Source organism: Pelodiscus sinensis, chromosome 3, assembly GCF_052426305.1.
Source record: "Pelodiscus sinensis isolate ZL-2025 chromosome 3, ASM5242630v1, whole genome shotgun sequence".
In the NCBI taxonomy this organism is placed as follows: domain Eukaryota; kingdom Metazoa; phylum Chordata; order Testudines; family Trionychidae; genus Pelodiscus; species Pelodiscus sinensis.
In genome coordinates this window covers 173,572,942-173,598,850 of record NC_143054.1, presented here as the reverse complement: position 1 = coordinate 173,598,850, position 25,909 = coordinate 173,572,942, and the positions used below count along the sequence as shown (strand labels likewise).

The 25,909-nt window shown below is 42.7% G+C and overlaps 1 protein-coding gene across 1 annotated transcript; it reads right to left on the bottom strand.

Annotated features, from left to right (window-relative positions):
• Positions 1-556: 556 nt before the first annotated feature.
• Positions 557-25,088, bottom strand: UTP25 (UTP25 small subunit processome component). Its single transcript, XM_075925446.2, has 12 exons — positions 24,914-25,088; positions 21,724-21,763; positions 20,001-20,259; positions 19,252-19,458; positions 16,926-17,014; positions 13,392-13,802; positions 11,522-11,741; positions 8,750-8,952; positions 5,529-5,711; positions 4,034-4,146; positions 3,301-3,546; positions 557-1,924 (listed from the first exon to the last, which is right to left on the bottom strand). Exons 1-12 carry the CDS (start codon positions 25,012-25,014, stop codon positions 1,678-1,680), a joined length of 2,319 nt encoding a protein of 772 aa, XP_075781561.2. The 5' UTR covers positions 25,015-25,088; the 3' UTR covers positions 557-1,677.
• Between the last annotated feature and the right edge of the window lie 821 nt (positions 25,089-25,909).

The window sequence follows — 25,909 nt, the reverse complement described above, 5'->3', positions numbered from 1 at the left end:
CAGAGGCAGGCTCCATTAATGTGGATGCGCTACCTCAATATAGAGCCCCAAGAATCACTGGGGAGTAATTAGTTTGAATTATTCTGGGAAATAGTTATTTCTAAATAGCAGCAGCAGAGTGTTCATGCTACCGCTATTTCGAAATAACTATTTCAGAATTAGCGTTATTCCTCATGGAAAGCAGGAGTTATTATTTTGAAATAACCAGCCCTTTATTTCAAAATAACTGGCCAGGTAGCATGGATGCTCCGCTTGTTATTTCAAAATAAGGGGAGTAATTTTGAAATAACTCCCTAGTATAGACCAGGGCCTAAGGCACCTCTCTTTCCTCTTCTTATAAATGAACCCTAGGTACCCAGCTGAGGCTTTGTGGTTTGTAACATTCTTCCTGTCATTTTCTGTGTGCCTAAAACTTAGGCACTAAGGCTGAGAACAGTAGAACCTAACTAAAACAAACAGCAAACAACCATATAGACTTATGTTTCTACAGGGATAAATTGGTATTTCAAGCATACTTACAATAGTAGTGGATAATCTCAACCAAACAGCTGACAAATACTGTAATAATAATTATTTTTATACAGGAACAAGTTGAAATTATGTTCAGTATAACCACAATTAGCACTTGTTTACAGGCATTACATCTGCAGTTTACATACAGTGATCACTATTTCAAGAGCAAAACAGATTTATTAAAATATATTAACATGCCGCAATGGTTTAATTAAGAATCAAGAAAGAGGACTTCCTTAAACTTTATTACAGCATGGATCACACCCTAGATGGCTCTAGCGCATTTTCCTTCCCACTCTGGATCACAGACCACGAGCCCTTCCATCCACAATCATATAATATCCCTACGGCAACTGCAAATGCTTATCAGGAAAAGTAATATTAGGAAAGAATTTGATATTGTTTAGCTTCTTTCAATTACAGTTCCTGGAAACAAAGAGAGGCAGCACTGTATGACTACCTAGCTATCCATAGACAACAAGGGCGCTGGACCACAAACCACAGAGTGAGATCACAGATTTCAAGGTGTTCAGAAACTCTTGGGCATGTCTATACAGCAAAGAAAACCCCGCAGCTGGTCCATGACAGCTGACTCAGGTTTGCAGGGCTTGGGCTATTTCATTACTCAGTAGACTTCCAGGCTCAGTACTGGCTCTGCCTATTCCCATCCCCTCAAATGATGGGCAACATGGAGTTTAAGTAGTGGAGAATGGCTTGCATGAACACACTCTCAATATCTGGAAGAATTTCCTGCTCCATGAGTGACCTTTAATGAAGGGACATAGGGAACTTCCCAAGACAGAATGGAGGAAAAAGGAGTACCCATCATCTAATGGCAAGGCATTTCCCCCTTCACAACGGTTTATTAAATATTTTCCAGTATGAAGTAAGATAGCCAAGGAAGTCTAGGATTTTTTCTAAGCTTGTTCACTTACACAAGAGCAGCAGCAGCACTTTTGCTTCGCTTAAATGGCAACTTTTACTTTCCTTGCTAGCTTAAGTGGCTGTATTTAAATATACAAATTAATCTTGTAAAACAAATTCCAATGAAATATTTTTTATATTTTCTCCTCCCCCCAAACAATTATTTAAAAAACCCACACCAATGTATATGTTAGGCGAAAAGATCCAAGTCCATACAAGAGTCTCAGTCTGTGACTTTGTTCATTCATTTTCTCCAGTAACAAAAAGATGCACATTTTTCTTAGACTGCAGCATTTGAGCAGCACGATCTACACCTACCACGGCAGCCAACTTCTGAGCATCATACTTTGAATAGAGAACAGTACAAGTCCAAGTAGCTTCCTCTCCAGTGGCTATGGCTGTCAGCATATTACACACCTCGCTGTAGAAATGGGGGTAGGTTGGCAGCTCATAGAAAATAAGGTTTCTGATGCCCTTTATTAGGTATCTGAATGAGAGAAAATACCAGTGTCACAATCGTGCATTCTGCAATCTGATTTCAGAAACTTCATTTCATGAATCTAATGAAGTGGGTCTTTGCCCACAAAAGCTTATGCTCCAACACTTCGGTTAGTCTATAAGGTGCCACAGGGCTCCTTGCCTTTTTCATTTCTGTTGTCCACTTATGAAGGTTACACAGCTAATTAAGGACTCAACTCTGACTTCAACTGCATTTTCTTTTGGGCAAATCCTTAACCTCCCTGCCTTAGTTTCTCAAAATACCTCTGGCACACAGGGAACTCATGGACACTAAGTTAATAGCTGTACTTTAAAGATGCAGGGCCAAATTCTGATATTTGTGTAAGTTAACTCCAACCGCATTCACTTTGTCCCCTGAAATGCTAAGTATCACCATTTCAAAAGTGTTACTTAGAATATGGGTTTAACCAGAAAAGCTATTTTCTAAAAGGTCATGAAGGCGAGAGGGAGGGAGGGAGAGAGAGAGAATGTGCTCAAATCAACAACAAAAAGCCCAACACAGCCTGTGGGTTGATCTGTATTACTAAAATTAGCAAGACCCTTATACTCAGATGATGGATCTTAATGAGATAGCTCTGTGACGCTGTATAATTCAAAGGATGCAAGATGTGAGTGTTTCAGGTTAATTTATGGGCATAAAGCTTATGGTTTTTCGCATCTTTATTTAAAGCTGAGATTTTTAAGCTAGTCTACATACTGCTATACGGGGAGATTGGAGATTTGAGCTGCGACACTTTTCCACAGGTAACACAGGGGAGCATTGAGCAGCTGTAAGATCTGCCCCCCACATAACTTCTGCTCAATAGGAATCCCATAATCTATCATGCAAGGTCATTACATCAGCCTCTGGGCTTGTAGCAGAATCCCACATTTGTAATTTCCAGTTGCCTAACTAAATTCCACAAACATTTTCATCTGGAAAACTTATGCCCCCTAAAAACTCTCTTAGTAGTGCTGTTGTCATTGAACAAATTCCATTATCCTTTTCAGTGAAAGGAAATATCCCAACACAGATGCAGACTGTGATGAAAGGTACTATGAGGCCAATTCTGGGTAGTGCTGTGTTCCTGCACATATCAGTGGAAGTTGGGAGCATATACCATCCCCAAGCATTGAGACCTATACATTAAATATTATTACTGCAATTTTTGTTGGTGCTATTATTTCATGGGTCTCTTACTACAATTGAAGATTTCCCCAAAGAGGTTATACTGCTTCATGAATCAGACTACCCAGCTCCAATCTGTAGCTGCTAACTTAAGGCTAGCATGCTCTTACGGGATCAGATTTTGCCTTCAAATTTCTCTATGTGAATCTCAAAGCAGAATCCAGCCCATGGCTTACCTTTTGTAAAAGTGGAAGCGTTCTGTGAAAATTAAGAACTGCCTCTCTCCCTTGAGAAAGAACTGTCTTGCTCTGGAGATATCAGATTTTTTGCTGTATTCACAGATGTGTATAAAATTCAGCTCTTCCTTCTTGAAGTAATTTCGAAGACGTACATAGTCAAAATATGATGGAACATAAATGAGTGTGTGTGACATGATTGCATCACGATACTCAGGCAAAACTTTGTCAATGAAGAACTGAAACCTGCGTTAAGAAAATGCACATTAATATTATCCTGACTCAATCATCCTTCCAGCATGTAGATGAGCTCTCTTAAAAAGTCAAAGAAACAAAGCCTTATAAAAACATGAACGACCCACACTAATCCCGCAATAAACCCCACAAAGCCTCCAAATGTGTTTATTATTCTGTGTCACAGTCAAGAAAAACTTTAAACTGACCAAGATTTCCAGACCTGAGAAGGTCTCAATGCAAAGTTACATCAGTGCAAGGGGATCTATGATGTTGACTGTAATCTTTTACAAGAACGGGGCAAAGGGGCTTTGCAGGAAAGTACCAGTGCATTCACTTGACTGTGCAGCGTCCAACACTTATCTGATGAGCAGTAAGAGTGCACACTACTATTTTTTTGAGGCACACCAGCCCTGTGTATAGAGTGCACTATGTTCTAAGCACAGTATTTGAAACTGCAGGCCTGGGGAATAGCAGAATGGCTTGGGTGACAGATTACCTTGCATCTATGACAGAAATAGAACTTTCAGCTTCCAGCCTTCGGAAGACATGAGGAAGCTGTACCACAACACGGCTGATGGAACCAATCAAGGGTACGTTCCTAACAGCGACCTGCGGGAGGCAAGTCAAACAGAGAAGTGGTGAAACATACATGGTGTTCAAGAAGCCTTCACGTTCTAATCAGTTTTCAGTGGATGACATGTTCAAAACAGCCTCATTTGTTGCCTGAAGGAACAAGTCATTACAGAACTAGTGGCTGCACTACTTCTACACAGTATCTGAGTAACTATGCATGACATGAGGTCTAGGGAGATATGCGAGTGGAAAGTAACTCACTGTTTCCTGTATGCCTTTTGCTCATCTTTGATAAAGAAAACTGAGTAGTCATTTTCACTTTATGGTTCTCATGGATGAGTACAATGCTGCAGTATTTGGCTTGAAAGCAAGCTAAAGAGAATGTACCGTGTAAACAAAAACTCGATTGAAACAACCCCCCAGAAACCTCCAGTAGCAAGGTTTAAAAGATTCAATACAAAATCGATCTTTAAAATTTGACCTGAAATTATTATATCAGGAGTCCTTTTGTGTTTGCACAGTACCTAGCACAATGGGACTCCCTTCTTGTCTGGCTCTTAAGTACTGCCACAATAAACAAAATAATTCAAATTACAATGGAATCTCTGGGGAAGAGAGGTTGCTTAAAGCACTGGTTTGCCACTGGAGATAGTTCTTAGTGCAGGTTGGTACTGTTGGTTAAAAGCTGATGTGGGTTATATGAACTTTTAGCACATGCACAAACAATAAGAATTTCTATTGCTGTTTCTTCATGTTGAAGATGAATATGGTATTTTGTTACAGAGCGAGTGGCCCTTCTAAAGGGAGACAGCTCTCAGCCCACTGTGATGGCAGCTTATTTGCCTCCATAGTTAAGAAAATGAACAATCATCTGATCGATAGCCATGTGACTGAAGCTGGTCTCCAGGGCCTGGCCAATGAGGGGGCCAGAAAGACAGAGGCCTGTTGATAGCCAAAGGGGTCAGTCTGCAGAGTGAAGCTGCAGGATGAGAATCTCTTGCAGTGGTCCATAAGGGAGGGAGCTGTGGTTGTGGAGAAGGCCCAGCTGGAGATTTAGCTTTCCTTTTGGAGAGAAGACACAGGCAGTACAACTGGTCGTATGTTATCTCCAGGGTCTCAGGGAATAGTGAGAAGCAGTACCTCACGACGAGAGGCTGGGCCCAGCTTAAGATGAAGAAGAAGCCTTGTGTTTATTTTGAACTTTCTCTTAACGGCCCCTTTTTGGTTTTATCATCAGACTCATTAAAGCTTTCTTTTTTTATAGGAGAGGGGGTGGAAAGAATTATTAAGGAATGAAGAGGGGAAACTGAGGCAGGGCACAAGAAAGTCACTCCGACCACAAAAGAGCACATAGGAAGCAGCTGACTGATCCGGTTATTCCATTACCTCCAAAATCTAAGACCTATCTGTGAACTCACCTGCCCTTTGTAATTGAAGCAGTGCTTATTGAAGATAGAGTTAATCTGGGGATCTTGAAGCGCACTAAACAGTAGAGTTTGACGATAATACTTTGACCAGTTATTCAGATTCAGCATGCGCACATGAGAAAAATCTACACCGTGGGACTCCAAAGGCAGCAGGTTGATGTGGTTCATCAGGTGCTTTAAACAGAGAGAAACAGATGTATGTAATTTTATACCATGAACGCACACTTTGCAAGTAAGTTAACTGTACTATAAAAGTTAGTGAAAATGGATTAGTCAGCCTACAGCATAAAGACTAGCAGCCTCCAAAAACACAGCTTTCTGGATCCTGTTCACTCAGAGGAACAGTTATTGTCTAGATTTTTCTCTACAGGACCTAATAATTTCATTAGCACTTCAGATTTTAGATGTTTAAAGTGCAGTAGCTTTCATTCTGGATTTGGTCCTGGCTTCTGATTCATTCCCCATGTGATAAGAGTAGTTACTTTCAACAACTTGGGGGTCAGTTCCAGAAATTCTAGGGCCTTGGCTTAATCAGTGAAGCCCAACTGGAATCCCCATAGCACTCAATGATAGTTATGAGCATAGATGGTAAATTCATCCATCCCTGTGCAGAGAAGGCAGTACCGGGCTTAAATGCCACAGCAGTGAATTTCACCCAGAGAAACTACTGGATTGGTATCAATGAATGCACTCTTGTTAATACTCAAGTTTTGTGCTCCCCCCCTCCCCCTCCCAGACACATTACTTGGAAAAGACACTCTCCTAGCTCACTTCTGAAAGCAGAAAGTGTTAACGGTGCTTCTTAATTCTTAGGAATTGATACCTGGGCACCTTACTAGGGTGTTTCAGGCACTGAAATTTGCTTTCTTTTAATAGACTGAGCAATGTATTTTTTCCTGAAAGATACAAACGCAACGTTTCAAATAAATTAGGGCCCTACCAAATTCACACTCCATTTTTTGGGGTCAATTTCAGTCATAGGATTTTTTTTAAATGGTAAAATTTAATTATTTTAGCTCTTTGATCTGAAATTTTATGGTGTGATAATTGTAGGAGTCTTGACACAAAAAGGCGTTGTGGGAGGTGTGCAGCACTGCTACCCTTCTGTGTAGCTTCTGGCTGCAGCATTGCTCTGAGAGCAGCAGCTGCTAGCCAGGAATCAAGCTCTGAAGGCAGAGCTACCGCCAACAGCGGTACAGAAGTAAGGATGGCATGGTATGGTGTTGCTACTCTTACCTTTGCGCTGCTGCCTGCAAAGGTAGGCCCTTAGTCAGCAGCCATCAATCTCTAGCCTCTCAGTTCTGAAAGCAGCAGTATAGAGGAAACATGGGTATGGTATTTCCACCCTTACTTCTGCACTGCTGCTGGTAGCATACTGCCTTCAGAGAAAGGCACCCAGCCAACATTACAACCACAGAGCCGAGGTAAGGGTGATTCGCCTTGTGATACCCCTGCAACTCCCTTTTGGGCTAGGTCTCTCAATTTTAGAAATGCTGGTTTTCCCTGTCAAATCTGTATAGTAAAAATGTTAAGGAGCAGGTATTTGGCTAATCATGTATAAATTACACAATTAGTCGATAAGAGGAGGCGCTTTGCAGAGCCACAGTGGGATTAGCTCTTGGAGCCAACATGAGCTGGGCCTGAGCATCCTAGCTCATGCTGACTGAATCATAGAACCATAGAGCTGGAAGAGACCTCAGAAGGTCATCAAGTCCAGCCCCCTGCCCTAGGCAGGACCAATCCCAACTAAATCAACCCAGCCAGGGCTTTGTCAAGCCGAGACTTAAAAATCTCTAGGGATAGAGACTCCACTACTTCCCTACGTAACCCATTCCAGTACTTCACCACCCTCCAAGTGAAATAGTTTTTCCTAATATCCAACCTGGACTCCTTCCACCGCAACTTGAGACCATTGTTCCTTGTTCTGCCATCTGTCACTACTGTGAACAGCCTCTCTCTCGCCTCTTTGGAACCTCCCTTCAGGAAGCTGAAGGCTGCTATCAAATCCCCCCCTCACTCTTTGCTTCTGCAGACTAAACAGACCCAACTCCCTCAGCCTCTCCTCGTAGGACATATGCTCCAGCCCCCTAATCATTTTGGTTGCCCTCCACTGGACCCTCTCCAATGCATCTACATCCTTTTTGTAGTGAGGAGCCCAGAACTGGACACAATAGTCCAGATGTGGCCTCACAAGAGCCGAATAAAGTGGAATAATCACATCTCTGGATCTGCTGGCAATGCTCCTCCTAATGCAACCTAATATCAGCCTCTGCCCAGGCCACTGCGGACAAGGGATGCTTTTTGGTAGCCTCCCCTACCCCCCCACCCCCAAACACAAACCGCTGCTGCTTCTATCAGAGGCAGCAGCGAGGGGGAGTCAGGTGGCACCGTGGAGATGGTGCTGGTGGGAACCAGCTTTTAAGCCCAAGCACTGGCTCCTGTTCCCCCTACCCTGATACAGAGGCAGCAAGGAGGCGGTGGCGGGGAGGAGAAGTGAGCAGTCTAGTACTCAACTACTCACTCACATCCCTACTGCATAGTATGGGTAAAAGTGCATAAAAGACCCGATTACATGGTCCATGATGGGTTTTGCCTGGCTGTGAATTTGGTAGGGCCCTAATAATAATTTAAGGAATATTTATGAATTACCTAAATTCAACAACCAGAAGGGTGTTAACTCTCACAAACCAAACTCCAAGGCAGGCAGAATGCTAATTCCTTCCCACATTCCTCGCATATTTAGATACAATATTCTATTCTTCTTTCTGACATGAAATGGTGTGTAATGTTACAATAAGCTGTCATGCTGCTGCTATTTTGCCTTCCAGAAATGGATGAACTAATCCATTATCTTTCTCGTAGCGTTGTTCCAAGATTTAAACAGTTGTGAAAGTCCTCACAATACTGTGGATAAGATGTGCTACAGACATGCCAAATACTGAAACCTATCAAGTAAAAGTGCTGAGTAGTACTTACATCTAAGGAGTGCCATACACCTAGCTGACTTCAGCATACATCTGATATTCCAGGACAAAATTACTTTTAGCATGTAAAAAACATTTGTGAGTTGAAATGTAAGTGGAAGGCAGAGAGAAAGAGAGAAACAAAAATTTGACAGAGTTTATTGCTAGAGATGAATTATATATCACTAGTTAGACATCATAGAGAACGCCAAACAAATAAAGTAACATTGAGTGGGAAAAAAACCCTACCAGAACATGCTCCCAATTCTGCATCAGGTAAACGTCTGCTTGATCAATTATAAGAATTTCTATTGATGCAAGGAAATCATAATCTCTCTTTTTCTCCCCTTCTGCTCCAATAATAGTCCTCAAACCAAGGGGAGAGGCAATGATGATATCAGAAGAGTAAAATGGCGCATATAATCGCATACTCTTTTGAAGAATAGCAACTCCTGTCCAATAAAAATCAAACATCAGAATTTTCTTGGTGTCTGACTTCTTGTTCACTGTGTTCCTTCCACCCACCAACACAAACTGCAAAGGGTCATGCAATGAAAAGAATCCATAGTTCCCTCTCCTCTCCGCAGTTTATACCACGGGTGGGAAATAAAACAGCGGGGGTTGCCGGGATTAGTCTCTGGTGCGCTGCCACTGCTATATTTACCTGTCCTTCTGCAGGTACCAGCGATTGCAGCTCCTGTTGGCCGCAGATTGCTGTTCCTGGCCAATGGGAGTGGCAGGAAGCGGCACAGACCGGAACACTGCTTCCTGCAGCTTCCATTGGCTGGAAACGAAGATCTACAGCTAACAGGAGCTGCGATTGTTGGTACCTGCAGAGACTCCGGTAAATATAACAGTGGGGGCCTGCCTAGAGATGTAAGCGACTAGTACACTCCTCTAAAAGCAGTAGTGACTCAACTAGTCGCTTTCCCACCCCGCCCCTTGCTGCCTCTGTCAGAGAGGTGAGGGGGAGGAGGGGAAGAAGAAGCTTGTGCTGGAGGGAACCTGCTTAAAAACTGGTTCCCCCCAGTACCATCTCTGGGTGGCAGAAGAGGCAAAGGCATAGCGGGGGACCAGTGCAAGCCAGGATTTCCAGCTCACGCCTGGTTCCAAACACTGTGTGTCTGCTTTTTAAATGTATTAAGAGCCACCAGCCACTACTCAATTAGCTGCTTACCCGCAATTTAACATCCCTAAGCCTGCCACCAGCTAACCCTGGCAGACTGGATCCAGCTCACAAGCTGGTATTTGCCCACCCCTGGTTTATATTCTTCTCCCTTAAATCTTGTTGCAATCATATTGTCCTTGGACAGAGGAAGATATCAATACCATTAAAAATATATTAATACCATTCCGAGAGCCACCAGAGAAAGTGGTACTAACACACAACAGAAAGTACTCCTTTCCTTTATAAAGGCAGGCTGACCCATTCTGTTCTCATTTCCATCAATGCCAGTCTGGATTAACTTTATGAACACTGCATGATATACAGACATTCTGGGATGACCGAGGCATCATATCTTGTGGATAAAAATAAGTTAACGAGTTAGTTATCCCTATCACATTTACCTTATGGATATTTGGGCCCACAGTATTCTGTGCCAAAGTTAGACACTTTGGTTAGAATTCCTGACAAATGGCAAAACTCCCACTGACTTCAACAGGCCAGGGTTTCATTCTATGTGTGTTTGAATTAAAATTATTTGTATTTAAAAAGTTCTTGCTGGAAGTTAAGTCAATGAAATAAGCTACCACTGGGCATAAAAACACAAGAGAGAGTTGCAATTTAATGTAATAAAAACCTTGACTTTTTAAAAAACAACAAACTAGCAGAGTTTAAAATGCACTCTACTTCATACTAAAAAGGATTTTAGTGCCTACACAAATGGCAATGGATGCCATCTTAATGCTGCTGCAAGATGACAGATGACGATTTCCTCTATTCAGATATGCATTTTTTCACAGATCATAAGTGAATGAGACAAGTTTTTGCATGGGATGGGATGCTGAAGAAAGTGATTTGGCAGTAGAAAGCAGTGCAACTCTCAGGCCGTGTCTAAACTACACCCCTCTGTCGGCAGAGAGATGTAAATTAGACGTTTTGAAGGTGCAAATGAAGCGGGAATTTAAATATCCCGTACTTCATTTACATAATCATGTTCTAGCACTGTTTTGAACAAGCGCCATTTCGAAACAAACCGCAGTTTAGACCTGGCTTTTCTGACAACAGGGCAATTTTTTAAAAGATCCTATACAATCACCCTGTTGTCGGAAAAACTGCATCTAAACCGCAGTTTCAGTTTCCAAATGGCGCTTGTTCGAAACAGCGCCAGAACGCGATTAGACGTAGCCTCAGTAGAGGACAACTATTTCCTGATGGTTGGAGGCAACAGTTTGCATTTCCACAACATTATCAAATATCTTTGAATGCCAATTTATCTTTCAAAGGACAATAATTTTAAGAGCCTTTTTTTTAATCTGTCCAGATGAGTTCGGGTAAGTAGTTGTTCATTGTGACATCAAGCTAATTCTATGCATACTAAGCTTCCAAATCAGCATGGAATTTCAGTTTATTAAACAGTCTTGACATTTTCTGCTCAACCACTATTCACATCATTTCCCAACCCTTTACATGCATGAAAATGCTGCTGGAAATCTGATTCAATACAGTAAAAAATTGCTTTTCTCATTACAGAATTGCTATTTTTTCCTCAAGCCATTACTGATTAATAACATCAGTGAAAACAAACTGCTTTAAACAGAAGAAACTAGGTTCTAAAGTATATTAAACTTGATCTGACTCAAGAAGCAGAAAAACTTTTCACCAAAATCAACCAAACAAAAGTCACCCTTGACCAAGAATCAATTTTTCAAAAACAATTAAACCACATTTTTAAAAGTGACTTAAACACTTAGGAATCTAATTTTTGTTCGAAGTCAAGAGAAATCCTAAGTTGCTTAGGAAAAGCATATCACCGTTTAATTTTTTGAGCTAAAATATTGATTAAATTATTTTATTACCTATCCTGAAATGGTCATCGATGTTGCCTGCAAACACAGCTTCATAATCTTCAGGTCTTTTCAGGTTAGGAGGTCTGTCGGTTGGATCAGAACCAAACTCCCCTTTGAAGCGCTTTTTGTTACTTACATCTATTTTTTTTTTACTCCCTGACTCGAGGAGGCTGATGAAAATCTGCACCACCCGTAAAGCAGATTCACGGAAAGGCACTACTATCAGCACCTGTATGGACCAAGAGACTTATTTAAAAAAAAAAAAAAAAAACAACACCACACACACAACGTCCTTGAGTAAGGAGGCCTTCTCTTGAGCACAAAAAAAAAAAAAATACATAGATGGCTGAATTTTATTATTACACACAGTGCCCTTTACTGTGCAATTTGGCCATTTCCCAGCAATTAAAGGAAATACATACGGAGCCCTTGCCAATACATTCCAAGCTAGAGGGTTGTGCCTGCAAGAGAAGACTGACTCAACAGATACGTTTCGATCCTGAAGTTGGCTCAGTGATGTTCTTCAAAATGCACTTCCACTAAAACAGGCCCTAGATGACAGCTTCCAAACACCTTATAACAAAATCAGCTGTAAGTGACTCAGAGCAGGAAATGCAATAAGGAGTCCAGTTAGCCCCCTTTTCTGTGGGGAAAGAGAAACCCTTGGAAGTGGAACCTGTGAAGCTCTACTGTACAATGGATGCCCAGGTGTTTACCCCAAGTTATAGTCTGGTGCTCAGCTCTGCAGAGGGCACTCGGGTCATTAGTATGCAGGGCATGGACATGGGCATGGGCACGGGCACCAAAGAATGTGCTATTCTGCAGATCTTCCTGTTCTCAAGCCATAAGCTAACAAAGGCCTGTACACAGGTTATCCAGCCAAATGGCTGGAGCAGTATCTATGCAGCTCCTTGGACTTGGCACTCTGTTGGCTCTAAGTTTGTGCCTTAACTTTTACTAGAACCAAATACTCTAAATAAATAGATAGAAGAAAAAAGCCCAAACAGGATATTTTTAAAAGGTGATTTGTCCACAACATACTGCAACAAGCCAACACTGGAACTATTAAACAAGGCCATTGACACTTCCAGTGACGAATACGTGCAAACTGAATCCAGCTGTCTAATCAGTTTATGGTGGCTTCATGCCAGGCTCTCTATCAAGAGCATAATTTAATAGCAGGACAGCTCTAATCTGGGCCTCATCACCAGTGAAACGGAAAAAGTGGCCTCACTGGAACCTGATGGGACCAGATCCCCCACAGCCAATACAAACAGATCCCTGCTGTTTTCAATTGACACAGCATCAGAATTATGTAATAACAGCAGAGGAATTCCGTCTGAAGCAAAGCGTTACCTGTAACAACAGTAGTGCTTGCGAAACAGGGGAAAGGGAGTAGGAACTCCTAATTATTTAGCTGAAGATTAGTGACTATACAGAACCATATCCCCTGGGCCTAAGAGCAGCCAGTGATTATCTGGGGCAGTATGTATAGATGTTGATCTCTAAAAGCACAAACAATATAAGTTTTAAAGGGAGATATGGAGGCTGTGGAATGGAATAAGAACAGCAATGGAATAAGAACAAGGAAGGAGACACACATCAATCTGTCATGGCTCTAGAAAAAAAAAAGGGGTCTCCTTGAATTAGACTGCCTGCAAAACGTGCAAACTAAAGTTAGCCCTTCTCCGAGACACTTTACCTTTGCCCCTGGCAGAGAGCTTCAAGGCAACATGATCAGCCAGTGTGGAAGGACAAAAATTGAAAACATGTCACAAGATATGATGAGCTACAGGAAGAGCCCAGGATAAACAATTATAACATTTGCATGGCAGAATCAATTACCCCAGAAAAGATTAAGCTAATGCAGTCCTCCCACCTTAGGTCTAGTGAGTCCTTGGTCCCTCAAGTCATCACTCTCAACTGTTGACTTGTGATCTCTTCGTTTGGCATTATTGCTCAGGACCTGGGCATTTGCCTTCAGGACATGATTCACTGCATGAAGACAGTAAGTATGACGGACTTCTTCCCCATTCCCCAAGGCAGTTCTTTCTGGATAGAACAAGTCCCTGTAGCAATTCATAATATAAAAGAGTTCTTTTTGCAACAGGGTAAATGGGTGACTGCTCTGTTTAGTCCGTGTGGATAAGAACTGGCGATTCACTTCTGGCCAGGTAGATTCTAAAGTCTTATGAAGATGAAGCCGTTTCAAACCAGCTTCTTTACATGGCTTAAAAGTTTCTGACTGCTGTAGTGCAGAAGAAAAAACTAACTGGCCTAGCGTTGGCCACTGGAAAAGAAAAAGAAAAATCCAACATTAGCTCCACACAACCAAAAATATGCATTGCTATAGCAGTTATTTTAACAACATACATGAAACACTAATCTCTCAAATTTTATACAAATTAAAAACCATTCTTCCTTCCATATGCACGGTCTCTGGGGCTTGGTCTACATTAAAAGGTTTTATTGAAAAAAGGTACTTCAGATGGGGACCATGAAAAACTCACACCTCTGACCAATGTAGCTGCCAACAAAACCCCCACTGTTTGCTACATTTGCAGGACAACTTCTGTCAGTGTAAGCTGCATGTATACCACAGGGCTAGAAGAGCATTGCAATGCTCATAGAGTCTCCATAGTATAGACATATCATTTAGTTTCTTGGTAAATTATTCATGTATGCACTTTTTTAAAATCAAGGAACAAGTTCAGAGGCGATGTAAATTACATGTTAGTTGCTGTGTTTTAGAGAGTTTAACCAGGAAGCATAATCTAGGGTGATTTACATTCTGAAAGACCAGAAGTGATGAGTGCAGTTGGGGAAGTAACTAGAAGGTACAAGTTAAATAAGATGTTAGCATCTTCTAGCCTTTCACCACATAAGTTGCACCAATTTAACCTCCTTTAGTCTCACTTGAACACAATTTACCAATGTGCATCATTCATCAATTTATACTTGCTCTATATCTGTATCTATGCCCATCTTTAACAAGAAAATCATGGCTTTCCATAAGATTCTGATTAAATATCAGATTCCAGCCTGAGTAACAGTAAGACAACACAACATATGGATAAAAATAAATGATAAAGAAAGAAGGCTATTGTATTTTAATGCAAATTATTTCTCTCTCTAAGAAACTTCTTTAAAATTATGACCATTCATTTTACAACCTAAATATACTATACTACAATCTATTAAAATAATTTAAAGAAAAATAACATTCAAGCAGTACATTGTTGTTCCCACAGTTTAAAAGAAAATAAGACCGTTGCACTGATCATAAGTACCTGAACAACAGTTTGACAAAATGCTGAGCCCAACTTTTGACTGTAATAGCCTCTTCTGCAAGTGCAGAGAGAATATTTTCTTTATTTCAGTTCATTCAACTAGAAAAAGCAGGATATGAGTACAACAACGAGGTGTGAGTGGATATCTATTAATTTCAAAGATGTAAAGGGCATGCTGACCAGAAACAATCAGTGCAACTCATTAGCTACAGATATGCTTCTTTTATTTACTAAATCAGTTAGTTTTGAATGCAAAATATGTTTTAATACACTTGCTTTTTAAAATATTATGCATACAAAAAATTAAGGTAATTTTAATTGCTTACTAAAAAAGTTTTAAAACAGTTTTATAGATTTTTGAAACTACATTCTAATTTCCATCAAAACGCAGCTTGACAAATCACGAATAAAAATTAATCTACTGAAAAATTTATCATTCGCCACTTTCTAACATATTAAAAATGTAAAAATTACAAATCTATTCAGATATGTTAACTCTCTATATTACTTAAATAAATGTGTTTTGCATATATTTTCTACAAGAAAAAAGTAGCATCAAATTATGCCAATAAATTTGAATTATTTATATCAAGATTTCTTGCTTGCTGATTAAAAATCAGTCACTTAAAAATTAATCTATGCTGGTGTTGAATAACTGGATGCTCGCTTGCTCGAGAGAGAAAAAACTACTTTCATGGAGATGTAATCAACATGGCACTAGAAGCAGAATGTCATGGACATGAATGATAGGATTCAGTGGTCCTAGGACAATGACTATCAAGATGCATCTCATGCAGTTCATTATAGTGAGTCAGTACTAGGATTACAAAACTAATGATAATTGTTAAGTAAGATTACAACTGAGAAAAAACATCAATTTAAAATCTGAAATAGATCACACACCCTTCTCAATAAAGGCTGCACCTGTATTGGAAAGTGTCTAGCTCAGTTTGAATGCTGTGGCAATTCAAGGAATAAAAAATTGTATTCATTTTCTAAAATATTTTCCATCTATCCAGCTTTGGTTCCTATTCATTACCAGATTTTCTAAAACTACTAGGAGAACAGAGTTGATGGCTTCAGGTTCCCTCTTGGATAATTTTTCCAAGATGTTACATATGCTGGGCATTTTTAACACTCCCTCCTCCACCCCCACCCAGGAAACAGAACCCTTAGGCTACGTCTACACTACATGCTTCTTGTGCAAGAAGCCTTTTGCACAAGAGTTTTTGCGCAAAAACTTTTTGCACAAGAGCACGTCCATACCTCAAAGCACATCGCAAAAGCGATGTGCTTTTGCGCAAGAGAGCATCCACATTGCATGGATGCTCTTGTACAAGAATGCTCTGATTGCCATTCAGCGAATGGCAATCAGAGCACCTACACTTCTTCTCTGGAGCATCCGCGCTTGCCTTTTCGCACAATAGCTGTAGCACAAAAAGGAGTTATGCCTCGTAAAAGGAGGTTTACCTATGCCGAAAAACGCCCTCTGTTCCGCCATTTTACTGATCATTTACTTGCACAAAAGCATATTTGAGGTGTGGAAGCTCCATGGGTTTTTGTGCAAAAACACCTGGCTTTGCGCAAAAAACCTTGCAGTGTAGATGTAGCCTTAGTGACAAATGCTTGTATTTGAAAAATTAGATCAAAGAGCAGATCTGTTAAGTGTGGCTCATTGTGCAGAGGAGGAGTCTTGTCTTAGGTGTGAGATCCCAGATTCAAATCCTGGACAAGCACAAGTTTTCAGCCTAGCTAGAGCAGCCCGTGACTGTCATGCATGCGGGCCCACTGGTCAAAGTAGTACCTGTCCGTTGCGGGTCCCTCAGAATTGGAGCAGCCTTCTGCCCTCAGCCTCCAGTCCCCACCAGTTAACTGGAACCAGTTAACCTCTCACATGCCTAATTTTAACTAGGCAAAACAGAAAAATCTCAGCAACAATTCAGTCTGATTGAATGTTGAAAAGAGTTCCAACTGATACAAAATATTCTGAATCTATTTCTGAGCAGACACTGGAATTTGGAATAACATTAATCCTTTTGTATACTTTGCAAGCTAAAAATCAATTTCATTTAATGCAGGCACCTTGTATAAGTTCATGATGGAGAAAACAAGCACATCCTTACCTTTAGCTGAACTGTATTTTTAGGATGTGACAAAATGTTTTCTATTTCTTTTTCTTCCAGTTCTTTGGTCATATGTTGTTTGAATGGATCTGTTTAAAACACAAGCAGCTGTTGTTATTCTATCTGGAATAAACATTCTGAACAGATTTGCAAATTGAGGCAAACATATTTTTAAGCCAGGTAACGTAACTGCTAGAGCAAATGATTTTACAGCGTTTGAAGGGAAGAGACATTTTCACTTTTACAGAATAGCAAATACTCTGCACATAAACAAACATTTTAAAATTGCACCACTTTGGAGACAATGGCGGTTCAACCCCACAACAAGTGTGGACAGGGACAATAACAACTGAGATTAGTGGACAGCATTCCAAGGGTGTAGTCATTTTCCATCTAACCTGGGCTTTTGTACTGCTGTACATCACTTAGCATCTCCCATCATACGAAAAAATAGTAATAATGGGCCAGTTTCTTTTTTCCTAGAAAGCCATGTCTGGGATAGGGTACTTTTGATCAATTATGTCAATACTGTTCTAGTTATGGGAGAGAAGCAATTGAAAAAAATCCTGCTTTCAAAAAATTTCATTTCCGTAAAAGATAGTGAATACTCTGATTGATCTAATCTCTCCTACCATCCTAAAGAACTTCTGAGATCTTTAAAGGTCTGATTTTCAATTAAGTTAAGCAAGTTAATTGCACAAGCTGATCAGGTAGCAGTCCGTACACAACAGCCTGCACATTCATAGATACAGCTTTTTGAAAATCAGGCTCGGATAATAATTGCATCACATGGTATTGCTCATTTCATAAGTAAAAATATTCAGTAGAGAATCCTAATGCTAATGAGTTGAGGTTATTTTGTGCTCAGAATTCATGGGGTTTTCTAAACTGTGGAAATACTATGCATATCATCCCATCAATGTCACTGAAGAGAATACTACTGTAAAGATAAGAGCATCCCTGATTTGTTACAGTTTATTCTGGTTCCAGTATTGGCTGGCCACGGAAGGGGCCTGATATCCCGCAGTGACTTCCTGAAAATGGTGCTAAGGACAGAACAGAAGTTTGTTCCCGGACTGATGTACCCCATCTATTGTTCTACAAGACTTGGTTTCCCTTTCTACCACAGGTTAGAGAAGCAACTTGCAGTCCACAATTTCACAAAGAAACATCGTTTATCAGCTGAACAATGACACTGTGATGGCCAAGTATGTATTTGAAAAACTGGTAGTTCCTATTAAAATGCAATGCCCACAACAGAAGCAATATTCCCAGGATAACAAGAATGAACAGTTACTCTCATCACCTGGCTCTTTGATGCTTCCATCCTACTTTAGCAATTTAGCAAATTCCAACCCAGATTTAATATCAACTGCCATTGTAAGGAGACAAGCCAGTGTCACCAGGGATGCTGCAAATATAATTTCTCTCAAATTATCCCATCTAATAGCAAAACCATACAGCATAAAACAGGCACAGAAATTCTGCAAGTGCCCATGTGTGGTATGGTACTTTTTCACTGCACATGGTATTGTGATTCAAACACAGGAGTTTAGGTTCCACATCTCCGTTTGATTTAACATTTAGAGGAAGATTCTCAGCTTCACTGCTAACAAGCACAGCACAGAACGCACAGCCTTTGGCGTCTTCAAGCCGGTCATTACTTAGACGGTGCAAACAGCATGTCTGCATTACAGCAACTTCCTTGGGCTGGATCATTGCCCAAAATCTACAGAGTATGCTCCTGGCTTGCATGTTACATAAGGGCTTCTGAGGGGATGCTCAGAAGTCCACCTTATGCCTGTTCTAGTGCCAAGTGAACCCTCTAGCTACACACTGATGTAAAATGCCTAAAGCCCTCTCCAGCCCTTTTTCTTGGCATTAAAGGGGCCACAGCAGCAGTAAGAATCTCAGCCATTGTTTCTTGAAATGCAGGAGTTGAGTACAGATGGCATCTACATTCTCAAAATTCAGTCTTTGTTTGCATTACCTGCATGGCCTTCGTGTGGGTAAATTCAACATTCTGCTCTCTCCTACCAGCAGTCCCAATCATGTCACTGTTAACCGGGGAATAAAGAGATACCCAAGTCTGCAGTCAATGACTCTATACACATTACCAGGTGAACTTCAAATGTAGCTTACATAGACATAACAGACTTACAAGTCCCATAACAGGGATGTTATGTGAGAATTCAAAGGCTAGGTATCATATGTTTAAGGAATTTGCAGTCTTGCCATGTGTGGCTATTGTAAACAGGTGTAAACTGTCAAACTACAGGAGCCCTACTAGTGTCAGCTAACTACACAAACCAATACTGTATTTTACCTTCTGAAACCATGACAGAAGAGTTTTTCTCTCTCTCATCTGCATTGTAATCACCAGTCTCCTCATCCAAGAAATTGGTTTCCAAGCTAAATTCAAATTCAAGTTTCACATCAGTGAACTCTTCACTTGCTCCATGTTTTGGGTCACTAGAGGTATCTGTTCTGTTGGCTTGCTCCTGCTCAAGCGTCTGCTTTGCTGTATCTTTAGCTGTGAATTATTGAAGAAAGAAATGAGTTATGTTCTCCTAAAAGTCACTCTGTATGGACAGCTGACTCTTGCTGGTTACATTTCAAGTCCTACTTTAGCTACTGGTTATTTTTCTCAATATTCTATCCAAAAACAAAACTGGGTTGTGTTTTACAGTAACAAAGGCTCACAGTGACCCTCACACGTGATGCCCTAGAGATTATTTTAAACAACATCTTTGCAGATGGGTGCTTGAGCTGCCAAACAATACCATTTTAATAGCTACAATTTTGTAAAGCTGCCACCTCTTCACTAGAATTCTTTGCTACTCAACCTTGGAAATGAGACTCTCCTTGTGACGAAGGAGGTTTCCTTCCATCTCAAATATTTTGGCCTTTAGAGGGCAAGAGGAAATGTGGGGAGTGTCTTTCTCCGTCTCAATCAGTGAGGGGTTTTTGTTTTGTTTCTTACTTCTGTGCAGCCCCCGACTGATTTTTCTGTGGATCAGCAGCCCCCGACCCAAAAAAGGTTCCCCATCCCTGCATTAGACAAACAAAAAGTACCTTCTTCTTCCTTGTCCTGCACATCACCCTCATCTTCTTTATCAGCTGAATCATCTACATCTTCCCCCTCCTGAAACTCTTCACTGCCTGTCTCTGCCTCATCACTCTCACCATCTTCTTCAGACTCGTTTTCATCATCATCTTCATTGTTGGCATCTGGAACTGTCTTTAATGTGGCCAGTAGCTTGTGGTACACTGAGACCTGTTCTGGGTCACTCTCTCCATCACTTTCTGAATGTGAGTGATCGGAATTCTCAGGCTGAATGTGAAAACAGTGTTCCAGAACATACATATTACTCCTTCCACATGTCAATGGGCATGTATCCTAAAAGCCTAGTACATATAGTGTGGCTACATATACAAAACTGCAGTATGTTCATTTAATGTTTGTTTCCAGCCCAACACCTCCCATTTTAAGTTTTGCATTCCATGATTCTGCTCTTGAACAGACCCAAATAGTTTAATTGTGTCTCTGTTTTAAACCTACCACATCTAATTAGGTCCTAATTTAACTCAATGGGCTTGTCCAGAGTGTAGAGTAACACAGAGTTTGACCATGTCAGCCTAAGCCATTGTCAGAGGGAGGTCAGAATGTTTGCAGTCTCCACAACTATGGAGTTCCACTAAACCGCTGCAGGACACTCAAAAGCGCAGCCCACATAGGAAGGGGCCTGTTACAGGTTTCTATCAGTGTAGCTCACTTCATACTCAGTAAAAAGTCACTGCCTCAAGGCCAAATACGAAACATCTGACTTTCAATGAGGCAAACTCGATCTCTGAAAGACTAAGTCAGCAAAAGTCCCTTATAATGACACTACAGAACTTGGAAGCAGGCCAACCTTGACTACCTATGCAATATTCAGAATACTAGCTCATCTGCTATACCAGACCACAGCATGATCCAGTGTAATAATGTTTGGCTAGGACTGCAAATAAATTTCACGCTGCAACCTTCATTACAAATCCACATGACTATGTAGGAACACTGACAAGCATCCCCATGAGAGTAAATTTTCCTTTTCAGCTCCTGAAATCTTGGAGAGAGAGGCAACAGAGATACTGTACGCAACAATGTGAACTATGGCTGATGAAACAAACCAGCAAAAGAATCCAATCTTCACCCTAAAGTTGTGAAACCGCTTCATGTACCTCAAAGGGGACAGAGGAGAGGATTCCCTTTTCCTGACCAAAACAAAATGAAAGCACTACAGATCTAGAGCAATGGAACAAACTTGAATGAAATCCCTTCACTCAGTGAAAAAATAGTTTAACTGGAGAATGAAAATCAAATTGCCTACCCTATAACGTCCATGAGTAAGACAGTTACAAGGGACACTCTCGAGTTTTATTTTATACTTATTAACACTCAATTTTAAAGTTTTACTTTTCACCATTATTGCTGGGTGACAATAGAACGTAGACATTTTACACTTAGTTTTGATGACAAAGAGACTCATCAGTTTCTACTCAATTTTACTTCCTGTTCTAGGCAATGCTAAAATGTTTGGATTGCAAATCTGTCAGAGAAATGTTTAAAATCAAACAAAACTGTTTTTAATGATTTTTTAATTTTACTGGAAGTATTCTACAAGCAGGTTTTTACCTAAATTTTAATCTAGATTTGGCATCTAAATTAGCTCCATACTGTCTAATGCTTTACACTAGTTTCATGACCATCAATAACATTGCAAAGTGGGCTATAAAAATAGTAATAGTGTATTACCAGCTCACAAATTTCAGTTGTTTCTTCTCTTCCAGAAACCCTGAAAAGACATAATTAAGAAAAATAAATTTCAATTATCTGACCATTTTTCCACATATGACATAATAAAATGATGGGATGAGGAAAAGGGAACACTAAATATGAACCCCCAAAAAGTCTCAGTGTAATTAAAAGCCAACTTTGAAAAAAAGCTAAATGTTACAGCATGGGCTAGATCTTTAAGGGGAACTAGACTCAACCATAGCCATGCCTAGTACTCCACCTCCCAAGTGAGTTTTTTGGGTCAGGTGCCAAACATCACATAATGATAGCTCCAAAGGTAGGGCTTCCTGTAAGAATGACCCTTCAAGAATGGCCATCTTCAAGAGGGACACCAAGAGCTAGGAAAGACCTAAGAATAGCCTAGAGTGGGTGACCAAGAGCTCTAGGGAGATGTGGACTGATGCCTTGATACAAGGGTAAAAGAGAGATAAAGAGACACACACTTATAATTTAAAGGACCAGAGAAGCTCCTTATAGCTGTGGTGTCCACATGTGGCTATTTGGCCAGTTGAATGTGACTAGTTCACTATAGAGGCTACTGCTTCAGAACTGGTTGGATACTATGGTCCTAGAAGGTAATCTGTTCTCCATACCAGCCAGCCAGAAAGGTCTGGCAAGACTAAAGCAATCTATAGAAAGAGGTAGAAGAAAAAACTCTGAGGAGTTAAGAGCCCTGTGCCAGGGAGGAGGGACATTGAGCCTATAAAATGCAACTGGGTGATTTTGGCTTTGAGTTAACATAAAATAACAGTTTAATGAATCAGACTGGTGAAAGGGAAAGTGCCCTATTATGGTAGTTTGACTGGGGAAGGAGAGGAATTAAGGCAGTTACAGAGTCTGGCAGAGGATGAAATGACTCGTCTTTCACAAAAGCTATAACCACCAAGCTAGGGATGTAAAATCCCATTTAACTGTTTAAACAGTTAAATCAGCTGAGCTGGAGTGCGCACACATGCACACCAGCCCCACCAATTAACCAAACAGTAAGTATCGCCCATTAAGGGTGATGCTTACCAGTTAACATGGTCCCCACTCGGTGCCCGCGGGCACCATGGTGCCTGCCAGGACATTTATGTACACCCGTCTAGTGACCAGCCCGAGCCATTCTTGTGCCCCAGGCGCCTGGAACATGCACGGCCGCTGCTCCCGGGGGCGCAGCTCATGCACCGCCCCCGGCAGTCCCAAAAGGTTGGGGACCACTGGATTAACCTGTCACATCCCTAAGCCAAGCATTCTGCTTTGCTGCTTCTGACAGGCAAATTCCCTTACAAACATTAACAATAAAGCCCCCAATTGATTACATGGTTATTCTCCTAAATAAGTTCATATAACAAAAGCTAACTGGAGCAAACTAGCATTTACAGCACTACGATAGGATCAGTAAACTAGCAGGGAAGTACTGTTCCTCTAGAAAAAAAACTCACATGCAGCATCTTGCTAAATGTTGTAAAACACACTGGCTAGCAATTCAATTCCATACTAGTGAAGGATCTCTTTATAGTTAATTGGCAGATGAATCAGCAGGGGTTTGTGAAAGCCAAACACTACATAAACTGGACTAAACATTCAAACTGTACTCATCCCTCATGAGACAGTAGCAGCATGTAGAGATCCATAAAAACAGATCTATTATGGGCTACCAATCAGATCCACTTAGTCTCATTCATTCTAACAGTCTCTAACTTGGATAAGGGTGGCTCTAGGGGGAGACAACAGTCCTCAGCACCATTTCTCAGGACTCTGCAGCTGACAGCATATCCCTCAGGTGCACAGCTGGCCGTTCAACATGCTATCTCCAGTTTCTAAAACCTGTGATCTCCACGTGACACTTCATAATATTCACACTGATCAGCCAAGTCCCACTTGGAATTTTCACAAGTGAGGATGATGTGGCAGGTGGAGAAAGCAGAATGCTGCAGGGGTGGATAGGGTTACCCCCGGAGGAGGGGGAGAAAATTAAATGAAACCCAACAAGCCTCTTGGTGTGCACAGGATGCTCACACATTAGGTTTGGATTGTAGGCAAATAGTTTAATTGTGTCTCTGTTTTAAACCTACCACATCTAATTAGGTCCTGATTTAACTCAATGGGCTTGTCCAGAGTGTAGAGTAACACAGAGTTTGACCATGTCAGCCTAAGCCATTGTCAGAGGGAGGTCAGAATGTTTGCAGTCTCCACAACTATGGAGTTCCACTAAACCGCTGCAGGACACTCAAAAGCGCAGCCCACATAGGAAGGGGCCTGTTACAGGTTTCTATCAGTGTAGCTCACTTCGTACGCAGTAAAAAGTCACTGCCTCAAGGCCAAATACGAAACATCTGACTTTCAATTTGGACTGTAGGCAGCAGAGGGGGGAGCTTTAATACAACTGTATCTGAATAGAGAGGCGCTTGTCAGATAAAGATCTAAACCCACTTAGGAAAGGTGGATGAGTAATGGGGAAACTAAGGTTTAGACCAGTCAAGTGTCTCATCCAAAGTTACAAAGAACCAGGGACACAGTAGGAGTCTCCCAGCCACCTGCTTTTATCACTCGCCATCGTGGCCTTCTAAAGTAAGAGCAGCCTGCCTCCCCGGGCTGGCTCTTTTCAAGCCAGCCCCTTCCCCTATATGCTGGAAATGGGGGGTGGGGGTGTCGGCACTGCAGCACCCCTGGCTTGAAGTGGTTTGCATTATACACCGGGTTTCCAGTTTGGTCCAGCAGCATTGGTCCAGCGCCCCGGCCCCGGCCAGCCTGTCCCAGCAGGGAGCAGCCTCCCCGGGAGCCGAGGGCCCGGCTGCAGGCAGACTCTCCGCAGGCCTCCCCCCAGGGCACGCAGGGTTGGGAGCAGCCGGTGGGGCTAAGCTCGGGGCGATCGCTACAACTCTCGCCGCCGCCGCCGCCTCACTTCCTACTTCAGGGGCCCGCTCGCCTCCTTCAGCCTCCGCTGCTCTCTCGGGGCGAATCGGAGGCCGGCAGCGAGGTGCTGCCCCCGCTGCAGCGTCAGAAGCCCGGGGGGGGGGGGCACTCGCGCTCTGCGCGGCGGGGGAGAACACGGGGAAGAACAAGGCAGCTCAGGCTGCAAAGGGGCAGCGGCCCCACGAGTCACATCACGCGCCACTCAGGCCGCGGCTGCAGCGGAGCCCCCGGGCGGGCCGCGCCCACTCGCCTGTCGTGGAACGGGTGCTCCTCCCCGAACTCCCGCAGGTGCCGCTTCTGCTTCTTGCTCAGGCCGCCGATCAGCGGCAGCCGGGGCCTCCTCTTCCTCATGGCGCGGCCGTGCTCCCTGGCTCTTTACGGCCCGTCGCAAAACCTGGCAAATCGCTCCCCCGCGGCCCCGCTGGCTGAGACTCCGCGCCGCGAGGCGCAGGGCAGTAGCCAGGGCGCGCGCGTGGGCAGGCTGTGGCGCGCGCATCCCGGCGCCAGCCCCGTGGCAGCGCCGGGGCTCGGGTAGAAGCCGAGGCTCCGAGAGCGGGAAGGGGCCTCGGGAGCGCGCGGGGGGACGCTAGTTCTGAAGGGACAGATCGGGCACCCTCCCCCCCCCCGGGGCGCCAGGCTTGTACCGTGTTTGGTGGGGCCCAGAACAGGTCCCGCTCCCGCCCCCACCTGCCTGTGAGCCGGTGTCTGTTTAAAATAATGTGCAGATGGGCTGGAAGCCGCGTTGAGCAGGTTCCCCGCCCTGCTGCCCAATGCGGGGGGGGAGGGAGGCGGGCTCTGGCTGGGGTGAGGATCAGGGATTTGAGGTGCAGGAGGAGCTCAGGTCCAGGGCACAGGGCTGCAGGGCGCGTTCCCAGTGCAGGAGGGGGCTTAGAGTTGAGTGCAAGGGCGAGGGCGCTGGCTGGGCATGTGGGCTTTGGGATGGGGCAGAGGAGAACCGGCTGCAGGCTGCCCTGGGGCTAGGACCAGAGGACTCCCCCCGCCCTCTATGAACTGGGGCAGCTTTTGGGGCGTGGCATCCTCTCCCAGCAAGTTAGACCCACCATTGTGTGTGTGTGTGGGGGGGGTAAAATGGGGCAATTGCCCCGGTGATTTAAAAGGATATGGAGACACTGGCTGTTGCTGTGGTAGCTCTGCCTGCTCTGGGGGAAAACATCTGGGTTCCGGGGTGGTTGAAGCAGCGGAGTAGAAAATACCACTGTCTCAGCCACCCAGAACCTGAATGAGG

What these genes read in the sequence shown, in the direction of transcription:
- UTP25 (XM_075925446.2), bottom strand. Translation starts at nt 25,014, where the DNA reads ATGAGGAAGAGGAGGCCCCGGCTGCCGCTGATCGGCGGCCTGAGCAAG. An exon ending in AGAATTGGGAGCATGTTCTG is followed by an intron (nt 5,712 to 8,749) that starts GTAGGGTTTTTT and finishes CTCTGTTTAAAG; the next exon opens with CACCTGATGAACCACATCAA. An exon ending in GCTTCAATTACAAAGGGCAG is followed by an intron (nt 4,147 to 5,528) that starts GTGAGTTCACAG and finishes TGCCTCCCGCAG; the next exon opens with GTCGCTGTTAGGAACGTACC.